General features: G+C 39.5%; 1 protein-coding gene across 2 annotated transcripts; it reads left to right on the top strand.

Moving 5' to 3' along the window:
* The first annotated feature begins 1,395 nt into the window (after nucleotides 1-1,395).
* Nucleotides 1,396-12,114, top strand: LOC102877467 (chromosome unknown open reading frame, human C2orf49). 2 transcript variants are annotated; one of them, XM_006883840.1, is made up of 5 exons: nucleotides 1,396-1,545; nucleotides 4,344-4,510; nucleotides 9,862-9,988; nucleotides 10,112-10,234; nucleotides 12,058-12,114. In XM_006883840.1, the coding sequence occupies exons 1-5, from the start codon at nucleotides 1,447-1,449 to the stop codon at nucleotides 12,112-12,114; spliced, it is 573 nt and encodes a 190-aa protein (XP_006883902.1). In that variant the 5' UTR covers nucleotides 1,396-1,446. The 2 variants fall into 2 exon arrangements, with proteins under 2 accessions (XP_006883902.1, XP_006883901.1); XM_006883839.1 differs by having other exon boundaries at nucleotides 1,421-1,545; nucleotides 9,862-10,234.
* Nucleotides 12,115-12,314: the final 200 nt, after the last annotated feature.

Here is a 12,314-nt window from a genome sequence, read left to right as displayed (position 1 = left end):
CCTTGCTCTGTTCTGACGACTGCCTCTTGGTCCAAGTATAAATTTTGCATTAGCACGATCCTGATAACATGTCCAAAATATGGGAGAGGGAAAAAAAAAAAAATAACATCATCTATCCCTGCTTCTAAGATGCACCCTGGTTGCAATTCTTCGAAGACAGATTTGTTTGTTCTTGTTGTTAGGTGTCATCAGATTGACTACAACTTGTAAAGACTCTATGAACAAAATATCTGAACCTTGCCCTATCCTGGGCCATCCACACCATCCCTGGTATACTTGAGCCCCTTGTTACAGTCACTGTGTCAATCTCTCATGTTGAGGGTCTTCTTTTAGGCTACGTCTCCACTTTTCCAGAGGACTACAATTCCAAAGCATGAATTATTCTTCTTCAGTCTCCCTTATTAATTGTTCAACTTTCACATGCCTATGAAGCAATTGAAAACACCCTCACTTGTGTCTGCCAACCTTAATCTTTAAGCTGACAACTCTGCTGGTTAGCACTTTGAAGACCTCCTTGGCAACAGATGTGCTTAATTTCTTTTGGCAAGAATAATGAAACTCTGTATCACATACTTTGGGTAAGTTGTCAGGAGGGATGTTTTTGAATAAAGACTTGCTAGGAAAGGTGGAGGAGGGATAGAGAAGACGACGCTCAACAAGATGTATTGACTCAGTGACTTTAACAGGCTTGAACAAATCAGATGGTGAGATGAGGGTGGCGCAGTATGAGGGGCAATGTTCAGAACCGTTCAGTGTCACTATGAGTCATAGTTAACTCGTAAGGAACCTAACAACATAAGCCACTTGAGTTAGCTACTGCTTCCACGTGTGTTAATTGTAGTTCCAAGTAAATAAAATAATTGACAATCCTGTCTTCCTTGAAGACCTTCCATGTTAAAGTGGAGGGTTAACAGAAAAAAAGAAGGCGTCTGATGAAGTGAGGCTTACTAAGAGGCTAGGTGGCTTAGTAAAAACTGCTAACTAAAAAGTTTATTGTGAATTCACCAGCTGCTCAGTGGGACAATGATCAGGTTGTTCCTCCCTTAAAGATTTACATGTTTGGAAGTCGATGGAGGAGAGGAGCCAAGATGCTGAAGGCACTCCGTGGCCTCAGGGGATAACGAGATGCAATCTGCCCTCTGCGGTCTCGCTGTTGGCGAACCCATGTAGTTACTGCCACTGGGCGTCACGGGAGGCGTGACCAATTGAGGCAGCATACGTGAACTCGTTCCTGTAAGCCCTCTTAAGCCGTGATTTTTTCCTTCCTCAAGAGCACTTGCCCTCTAGCCCTTGCCCCAAGGCGCCACCGCTCCCAGGGAGGTGGAGCTGGGTGCTCGGCGCACTTGTGATGACGACACGCTCGAGCCACCTCCCACATAACGTCATTTCCGGCGTTTCCTTCGCAGAGCCTTGTGGGTGACCGGCCGGGGTCTCCTGGAGACAACGATGGCGGGGGATGTTGGCGGTCGAAGCTGCACAGACTCGGAGCTGCTGTTGCACCCGGAGCTGCTGTCCCAGGAGTTTCTTCTTCTTACTTTGGAGCAGGTTGGCCTTTTCGGGGCGGAAGGCGAGAGGATAGTCTTGTCGGGAGAGGCACTTGCACCTTAGTTAGTTTCCCCGGAGTAATCCTCTGTGGGCGCCGGCTGTCCTGTCGCTGCTCCGGCACCGATTTTGCCACTCATCCCAGGCAGATCTAATAGCTTCCCTGGCATATGTATGCCTTGCACACCATCCCGAAAAGAGAAGTCCGTTAGATAACCGTAATTTTCTGGAAGTGGACTCCCTTCCCTCACCCCCGAGTCTTGAATTGTAGGAAGGACTACAGGAAAAAGGGATTGGAGGAAACGATGGATAAAGAGAAATTGAGAATAGAACTCATTGACCATTCATTCTCGAGAGCATTTGAGAAATCGCATATTCCTGGAACCTTCACTTTATTTACAGATGAGGAAACAGGCCCATAGAGTTGAAGTGACTTCGTTAAGGTCGCTCCATCTGTAAGTGGTACAGCCTGGAGGAGAGAAGTCAGAACTCATGATTCTCAGTGTTGTGTTTATTATTTATGGGTTGCCTCTGATAATATTAGGGAAAGAAAAGTAAAAACTAGTGTGTTTAAAGTGGTTGATAATGTATTAAAGCTTCCCTGGGCTTGGGATTTTTTTTTTTTAAAGCTTGATTTTATGTTCTCATTGGTAGGGAGCTGTGCTGCCAACCCAAAGGCAAGCAGTTCAAATCCATCAGCTATTCAGGAAGAGGAATAATACAACAATCTGTGCGATTATCAGCCCCTGAAATCGCACTAGAGGGTCAGCTATAAGTCAGTTCCGACTTGAGGGCACATTACAGCAGCACCAGCATTTAGTAGTAGTCCATGGTGTTTGTCCTTCAGTACTCTCCCTAACCGTCCCCTCATCCAGGGCAAAATCATCAAAGTGATTGTTACAGATTGTTGGCTTTCCTTTCCAGAATTTCTGATTCTGTAGGTCTGGGTGTAGCTTAAGAATTTTCATTTTTAACGAGTTCTTGGTATCTGGACCACACTTTGAGAATCACTGTGTTTGCTCACAAGGGAATTTTGTCCAAGAGACTTATCAGGGTTTACACGGACCGCGTAGTCAATAGAGTTGTGCTACTGACCCAGAAGTGGCTCCTCTCCAGTGCTTGGAACCCACCAGCAGTGCTGCTCCACTGGAGAAAGATGGACACTTTCAGTCTCAGAAAACCAACTAGAGTTCAGAGTCAGTTCCAACTTGCCAGCAGTGAGTTGAGTCTCAGGGGGGAAATAGATCATAAATTTAAAAAAAAAAGATGTTTTAATTAGGGAAAAGGTAGGAATATTATCAGAGGACCGTAATTGGAAAATTTTGGGGGAGGGTTCTGTTGTACACAAAGTCCAATTTTATCTGTCACCACTCCTATGCCTTAAGTAGCATGTTTTTCATAATGTTAAGAACAAATTGGGTAGGGAGTTCTGGTGGCCTCATGGCAAGATTGCAGCTGCACTACAATCCCAAATGTGCTCAGTTCAAATCTACCAGATACTCCGCTGAAGAAAGTGGCAATCTCCTCCTGTGCCAGTCAGATCTGATTCAATGGTACACAACAAGAAAAGGGAAAAAAAAAAAAGAACAAATTGGGAGATGAAAATGAGAATTTATATAGGGATACTTACATAAGGACTAGAAAGTACCTGAAAGGGCCTGCAGTGGGGAGCAAGTTATTCTATTGATGTGACATTACTGTCATCAGTAAGGAAGCACCAGGGTTTCCACCTGAAGGTCTATTTAGAATCTTTGCAGTCACTCTCATTATTAACCACTCCACTGGAGAAGGAAAGGACCCCTGATGGCATAATGTTGGGCTGTTAACTGTACAGATCAGTGGTTTGAATTCACCAGTCACTCTGAAGGAGAGAGATGAGCAGTCTCTTCCGTAAAGACTGAAAGTTGTAGAAACCAGCTGGACAGTTGGCTGTGAGTCAGAACTGACTTGATGGCAGTGGGTCGTTTATTTTCTTAATTATTATTATTTTAGAGAAACTGAGAGAAAAACACAGGTTGAGACTTCCATCCCACTAATTTGATTGTTCTGGTAACACTTCGGTAGTTCTATGAAAGAATGTAATAATTCTCTTTTGTTTTCTGCTGGCAGTCTGCTGTATTCTGTGATCTTTGTAGATGCAGATAATGCTACTTAAAATGCTCTTCAGTTTTAGTGTGCTGGCTGATCATTTGTGCCAGCAGACCTTGCCACACCGAGGACAAAATGATACTGAACCTAATATTCACAGAGATTAACCTTTTTATAGTGCCACTCTGGTAGCATACTGTCTTAAGGAGTTGTGATGCCAACCCAAAGACAGGTGATTAGAATCCACCAACTGCTTCTTGAGAGAAAGATGGACAGTCTCTTCGCATGTGATTTTTTGCCACTGAAAACTCAGTGAAAGGTCAGCTATGAGTCAGTTCCCACTTGACAGCAATGAGTGTGTGAGAGTGACTACTTAAGAGTACCTGATAAGAGTTGCTTGGTGGTTTGAACGCACTCACAAGGGTCCCCATGAGTCAGAATTGATTAGACTCTATGGCAGCTAGCAACATTGTGAGACTGTCGGATAGATGTGTGATTGTGAAAGTGGTTTATAGAATTCATTTTAATAGCGATATTCCTTTTAATAGTAATAAATATAGAAATTCTGTAGCTTTAGAAAGTGGATTCTACTCTGCCCTGTATGGTCACTATCAGCTCAGTGATAATGCAGTGTGGGGTTTTTCTGTTACATGTAAGTCATTACTAAAATGAAAGATACTCTTTTGAAATTACTTTTGTTTCTTTTTCCACAGAAGAACATAACTGTTGAAAATGACATAAAAATAAATAAAGACAATCTTACTGATCTTTATGTCCAGCATGCAATACCATTGCCTCGGAGAGATTTACCAAAGAACAGATGGGGGAAAATGATGGAAAAGAAAAGAGAACAACATGAGATAAAACATGAAACTAAAAGGTACTTTTTCCATGAGTGTTGCTTTTATTTTGTGACTAAACAATTGCTTTTTCTCTCCTAGGTGAACTTGGATTTTTAATAAAAGAAAATAATTTCTTCACCAGCTATTGAGCCAAGTATCCTGATGGTACAGTGGCTTAAAGCATTCAGCTGCCAACCAAAATGTTGGCAGTTCAATCCCAGTCAGGTACTCCTAGCAGAAAATTATGGCAATCTGCTCTCATAAAGAATGTTGCCTTGGAAACTTGATAGCCTTAGTGAATCAATTCTGTTCTTCCCTGTACAGCCACTAACAGCTATGCACCATGGAGTTTTTTCCTTATGTACTATCAAGTTGGAACTTGCTGACCCTCTAGTAGGTTTTTAGAGGCAGTAAATCTCACAGGCATCGATTGCACATCTTTCTTCCATGGAGCAGCTGATGGATTCAGATCATGTACTTTGCATTGGCAGTGTGATTCCTTACCACTAAGTTACCATAACTCCCTACTGTGGGTATACTGTCATGTGCTGTCGAGTCACTTGTAACTCATAATGACTCTATTTTCAACACCTCTGAAACCTGCTCTATCCTAAGCCAACTATATCGTCTGATGCATCCCCCTCCATTACCCCAGTCACTGAATCAGTCTGTCTCTTCTTGCACTGTCCTTCTACCCTCCCTCCCAAGCATGCAGTGACTAAATAATAATCATGTGTTACATAGTGATAAATGCAAAAGGAAAAGCAGAATGGGGAAAGAGATTATAATTTTAGATGAAGTAGCCAGGAATTGCCATTTCCGTAGAGAGATTTACAAAGTAGAGGTCAGGTAAAGATAGCATTTCAGACAAAGTGAACAGTACCTTGAGTCTGACATGTGTCCATCATGTACCAGCAAAGATGTCATTAGGCTGGAGTGGAGTACGTCAGAAGAAGAGTAGTAAAACAAAGGCTTTTGGGGATGGTTGAAGGAAACTGTCAGAGTGTGCAAAACTCTTATGAGTCTTTGAAAGAACTTTGATATTTGAAATGAGAAGACACTGGAGAGTCTTGAGCAGAGTGATGACACAGTCTGACATACATGATCACTGTTGTATTGAGAAGTGATTTATGGTAGAAGGTACAAACATGAAAGCAGGGAGACCAGTTAGACTGGTTAGTAATCCAAATAGTAGATGGTACAGTGGCTTTGACTGAGGAACCTCCGAGCTCCAGAATGTGGCGAGATGGCTTTGTTTTACCAGATCTAGTAAACTTCTGCCTTTGATAAGGTGTAGTCTTTTTTTTTTTTTATTATTTTTGTGTGTGTGTGTGTGTGTGTGTGTGTCTGTACCGTCAAATCAGATCTGACTGGTAGAGGAGATTATCCCTCCTTCTCCAGCAGAGCATCTGGTGGATTCGAACTGTGCATCTCTGGGATTGCAGTGTAGTTTCTTGCCACTAGGCCACCAGAGCTCGCCAAGGTGTAGTCTTTACTACTTTCTGTTGCTGTCTTTAGTGGTAAATATTTTGAGTTTCCTTCTCACATAGATTCGCATATTATACAAGTTCTGTCTTTCGTAGATTTTACTGCAGTAATGGATGTATTATGTATTGATTTTACTATAGTAAGGGATGGTTGGAAACTGCATGCATTTTGGAGGCAGAGCCAGTAAGATTTGCTGAAATGGGAGAAAGGGCATGGTCAAGTAAGACTAAGGACTTTGGATAGCATAGACATGAAACAGGTATGGTTGTTGTGTCCTGGTGAGTTGGCACCACCTATAGATAGCCTCAGAGGCAGGAAATTGCACAGGAGATTGTTCATCTTTTCCCCCCATGGAACAGATGAGTTTGTAGCACAACTTAATACCAATAAATCACCAAAGCTGCCTATAGCTTTAGGTTTTGGCACTCTAAAATTTTTCAAAAGGTTGACCTAAAATCACAAGCAAATTGATTTCCTTTGTAAATAAAAATAAATTTGATTGATTAGTTAATGAGAACAAAGTTTCCAGAGATATTAAAGTGAGTGAGTTGGCCTTTTCCCTCTACATTTACTCTTTCACAAAGTGGATGCTGTTCAGTGAGTTAATGTCTTTTTTATGGGTTCTGTCTGTAAGGGACTTTGATAGACAATGCTTGAGAGACAATAAAAAAACAAGACGGTGATATTGTGAAGCTTCAGTTGCTTAGCACAGTTAAACTTCAATTTTCAATTGGATAATTTTTCATTTATATTGGTGAGTTTAGCCAGTCATCTGGGGATCTGGTTAAAAAAATACAGATTCTGAACCAGTGGTTCAGGATGAGTTCCCAGAGACTGCATTTTGGACATTATGGTGATGTCCTTTTTTTCTATTTTGAAATAAAAGGCTGAGACATTCTTCAATTAAGTGGCTACTCAAATTCTTTTAATTCCTTAATGTAAAAAAATTAAATCTGTTGTATAACTTGCGGTATATAAACAAATAGTGAATGTTTTGATTCTTCATATATGTTTATGATTTAGAGTGGAGCTTAGCTTTTAAAAATGAAATGTGAAGACTTAAAAAATTTTACAATTCTCAAAGAGAGGAGCGAACTGGGGGGGCTGGGGGAGGGCTGGGCAGGGAGAAAAGTGCAACAATGAATGAATGGAAATCCAAAAAAAATAATTTTTACAGTTAGCAAATTGTGCACACATAACGATTACAGTTTAGAGAATGCTTTGGTTTTGTTGTTGTGTGTCATGGAATCGGAACTGACCCATAGTCGACGCTCCAGCAGGTTTTCAGGGCAATAAATCACACAGGAGATTACCCATCTTTCATCCCACAGAGCAGCTGGTGGATTCCAATGGGGAACCTTCAGTACTGCAGCACAGCTTCTTAACCGTTATGCCACCAGAGCTCCCTACACCTAGCTTTGGTTTTAGAAACCTTTAGTGAGTTGAGTAGAGGTTTTGCTTAATTGTGGACAGCCTTTGTAATATAGTTTTAGTTTCTTATCCTTTCTAAATAGTAACTGATGAATGGGCAAGTGGACAGTGAGTTAAGCTGCCAACCCAAAGACACAAGGTTTGATTCTACCAGTTACTCCATGGGGAAAAGATATTCTCCTGTGCAATACTGTGCAATACACTGCCCCGAAAACCTGCCAGAGATCAATTATGAATTGTTCTGACACATAATAAATGTGTGCGAAGGAGATTACACATGTTGATAAGATTATGTATTGTGTGCTGTTTGCATAAAATATGACCATTTGTTGCTTTTTGTTTTAAAGATTATCTTGTGGTAGGTATTAAACCTAACTTTAAATTTCTTACAATATTTTAAATTTTAAAATAAATTACACAAAAGTTACCTTTTCATTTAGAGTGAAAATAGAAAATTTCATTTCTGGTAATCGGTCTCACTTAAAATATAGTTTGTCAGTAAGGTGTTTTGTTTTGTTTATTCTATTGTTGCACATTTTTTTCCCTGCCCCTCTCCCCCTAGTTCATTTTTTCTTTTTTATATACCAAGGACTTTATTATATGCGGCTACCAGTGTATATATAATAATTACTACCCTTGTGAAATAGAAACTTACGAAAATTCAGAGAGGTAGATATTAAGAACTGACCAAAGTAGAAATCTGTATAGTATGACACGTGTTGTAGGGATAAGATTTTGTAAAGGCTTCATATTTAGCTCTCCTTTGAATATTCACTGGTTCTTAAGAGTGGTTTAGGAAACCTCTGAAAGATTCATTTTACTACAAAAATGAAAAAACTTTCTGGGGTCTGAAGGGATTTGTACTTGAAAATACTTCAGTCAGCAAAGGGTCATGTTGAACATTCTGCAGACAGAATTCTTTCAGATCTGCGGTGTCTGGGAAACTTGCATGTGATTGAGCCCAGCTTCCAGCCGAAGTTGCTGAACCACTTTTTTTTTTTTTTTTAGTTTTTTTTACTTTTTAAAAAATTTTTTGTTATTAATTTTAATGAACATTTACAGAGATTTTGGATTTCTATTCATTCATTGTTGCACATTTCTCCCTGCCCACCCCTTCCCCCCAGTTCACTCCTCTCTTTCAAAAGTAAAAGAAAAATTCTTTCTTTGGTATACAATCCCCCGCATTCCACCCCCCTCCAAGTACACTCCACTATGAAACATTAATTCTGGACTCTTATGATAACCATAGTACCCTATCATGTATCACTTTTAAATTGTTCTTTCCCTCATGTGTTTCAATGTGGTATACATAATTTATCCAGTTTTTCTCAGTCTTACCCCAACCCTGATGTCAGTCCCAGTCTACTATAGTGGCATCATGCAGTATTTGTCCTTTTGTAACTGAGATATTTCACTCAGCATAATATCCTCCAGGCTCACCCATTTTGAATAGTATTGCATGAGTTCCTTGTTTTTCAATGCAGCGTAATATTCCATTGTGTGAATATACCACAGCTTTTCTGTCCGTTTGTTGATGGGCACTTGGGTTGTTTCCAACTCCTTGCTATTGTGAACTAATCCGCGATAAACATGGGTGTGCATATATCTGCTTGGATGTCGGTTATGGTCTCTTTGGGGTATATTCCCAGTAGTGGAATTGCTGGGTCAAATGGTGTCTCTATTTGCAACTTTTTGAGAAAGCACCATACTGCTTTCCACAGTGATTGCACCATTTGACACTCCCACCAACAGTGAATAAGGGTTCCAGTTTCTCCACAACCTCACCAGCATTTGTTGCTTGCCATTCTATTACATTGTGCTATTCTGACTGGGGTGAGATGATATTTCATAGTTGTTTTGTGAACCACGTTCTTCTTAGCGATGACACTAGAGGATCCAGTCATGGTGAAGAAAGCGCTTGTTTTTTCTTGAGGACAAAAGTTCTTTTATTGTTATACAGTCCCTCTCACAGATCAGTTTACTATGCTGCTCTTATTCTGGACTCACGTCATGCCAATAATACCTAATCATATATTCCTTTTATACAGTTCTCTCCCTTGTCCGTTTCAATGCCGTGTACATTATTTATCCCCTCTTTTCTTAGTTTTCCCCAAACCCCCTGTCAGTCCTGTTGTATAACAGTGGCATTATGCAGCATTTGTCTTTTTGTAACTGATGTCACAGCATAATGTCCTCCATGGTCACCCATTTTGTATATTTCATGGGTTCCTGTTTTTCAGTTCTGCATAATATTCCATTGTGTGAATATGCCAGAGCTTCTCTATCCATTCGTTTGTTGATGGGCACTTGGGTTGTTTCCACCTCTTTGCTGTTGTGAACAAAGCAGCAATAAACATGGGTGTGCATAATAAGGTTTTTTGGTAGTGGTGTTTATTTTCACTTTGAGATCCAGTGTACCACTCTGCCTTTCCAGATCATACCTTTTAAGAGGGCATTTCTTTGGTTTCAGGAGTACCACTGTAGACGGATTAAGGAAAAGACCTCTCATTGTTTTTGATGGGAGTTCAACAAGTACAAGCATAAAAGTGAAAAAGACAGAGAATGGAGATAATGATCGATTAAAGCCGCCCCCTCAGGCAAGCTCTACCAATAATGCCTTTCGGAAATCATCAGATTCCTCTTCAGGTGTTTCATCCTTTATTTTGTCTTCCAATTTGCCTATGAACAATAAAATGGAACACAATAATGAGCCGAAGCAGAACCATGACTTAACACTTAGAAAAAGTTCTTCAGACCCTGTGAAATTGCCATTGATAGCCCCCGTTGGAACGACACCAGTCAAGTTAAAGCGAGTTGCTCCTAAAGAAGAGGCGGAGCCGATGGTAAGTCTGAAGAGTGGCGTCTGTACCAGTAATGGGGACGGATTTCACATGCTGTGCTCCTTATCTGCGGGGCCAGACGTGCGACATTGTTCCCGAACATTTTAATGGCTGATTTTATTTTTTTACATTTCTCTACTTTTGTGGGGTTTAAAGCCCTGAAAACATGAAATCCATGATGATAAATTCTTCTTTCAAAAAATGCACTAGCTTTCTGCTTAAAATATGTAATTTTCTTTAGTTCCTTTATTGAGCTATCTTATAACTAAAAGAGGGAAATAGTCTTTGTGAATGAGACTAAAAATGTTAAAACCTAGGATCATACATTTATTAAGTAGCATTTTGTGAATTGACTTTCTCTTTGGAATCTGCTTAAAACCACACTAGAATGTTTTGAAGATTTACACCTTTCCTTTTCCTCCCTCAAATACATCATTGAGAAAATACAGGCAAATTTGGGGGAATCTATTATAACATTTATAATAATTGTATATATACATAATAATAATTATTCATAATAAAAATTCTTAATAATAATTGTATGTTATATAGCCTGTGACACTGATGTGTCAAATGCATTAATGGTTGGCTACCTAATGCGGACAGAGAGTGGGGTGGAGCTCCCCGATTAAAACAAGCTTGAAAGGAGGAGTGGCATCCACTTCCATAATAGCTTGCCTCCGGAAACCCTACGAACCTGGAGAGAGGATGAAAGGCACCCATGCATCGAGGACTGTCCTTCATAGAGTCGCCTGTGACTCAACGGCACTTAACAACAACAACAACATACACATATAAAATATATAACATTCGAATATTTACATTTAAGTATGATAAAAATTGGATAAAATGTTAGTCTATGTAAGGAAACTCTGGTGGCCTAGTGACAGGCAGCTGCACTGCAATCCCAGAGGTGAGCGGTTCGAATCCACCAGGTGCTCTGCTAGAGAAGGAGGTACAATCTCTTCCTGTACTGGTCAGATCTGATTTGATGGTACACACACACACACAAAATTTAAAAAATTTAGTCTATTTAAATTTTCATTAGTTAATTATGTTTTGTTTGTTTTTTAAATAGTCCTTAGAAATTATTTCATTTTTAAACACCCAATAGTTTTATAGTTTTATTGTTGCATGATTTGACTTTTTATCTAATTGTATGTCCAAAGAATCAAAACTCAAAGTAGGTCAAGAATTCTACAATAATATACTGTACTAGAGGGGTAAGAAAGCTGTGTATACTTGACAGGTTCTCAATTATTTCCTTATAGATGTTAATTGAATCTTTTTAATGACTCCATGAAGTAGGCTCTGTTGTCATTTCCATTTCACAGATGAAGAAATAGACACATAGAGAATTAATATTCATGTTTCCAGAATCAATAAGTCATCAGATTAGAATTTGAACTCAAATCTTTTTGATCCTAAAGGATTCTTCCTTAGTAATTATTTTAGTCACCTTTGTTAGGGAGAAAAATGAGGGTTTTGGATGAAAGGAGTGGGGATGTTTATTCATATTTATTCAGCTGTGAGGCCCACCAGGTGGCAGCATATACTAACACTGTGATGTTGTATGTCATCAAATCTGAACTGACCTGCAGTTGGGTTTTCAAAACCAGTAAGTGACATGGGAGGAGATTTCCTGTCCTGTTCCCGTCAAGCATCTGGTAGATTCAAACCACATGCTTTTGGGATTCCAGTGCAGTTTCTTACTAAACCACAGAGGTAGAAAATATAACTGGGCATAGGTCGCAAGAGAGTTAGGGTGTTTATTTTGTTTAGTGGCATTTCTGCAAGTGTAAAATGATTTCTTACTGTCTTTTCAGGATAACTTGAAGCCCCCAGAAGCAAAAAGGAAGATACAGCATGTTACTTGGCCATGAAGGAAAGTTTCTCAAAAAAATGTAAATATAGCTATTACTAGTTTTTCAAACAAATTCACATTCTTTATCGTGTTCACAGTATTTATAAGTTCACAGTATTTACAAAGATTCTGATTAAGGAATTTTCTTAAGAGGTTTCAAATTAGGTTAAAAAAATTTTTTGATGTTTCCTTTTCCTTTTCATTCTTTTCTACTTTCTT

This window comes from Elephantulus edwardii, unplaced genomic scaffold (assembly GCF_000299155.1).
Source record: "Elephantulus edwardii isolate Elephantulus edwardi_28Jun2011 unplaced genomic scaffold, EleEdw1.0 scaffold00030, whole genome shotgun sequence".
Taxonomy (NCBI): domain Eukaryota; kingdom Metazoa; phylum Chordata; class Mammalia; order Macroscelidea; family Macroscelididae; genus Elephantulus; species Elephantulus edwardii.
The sequence above is the reverse complement of the archived record's forward strand: the minus strand, read 5'-3'. Positions and strand labels throughout refer to the sequence as shown.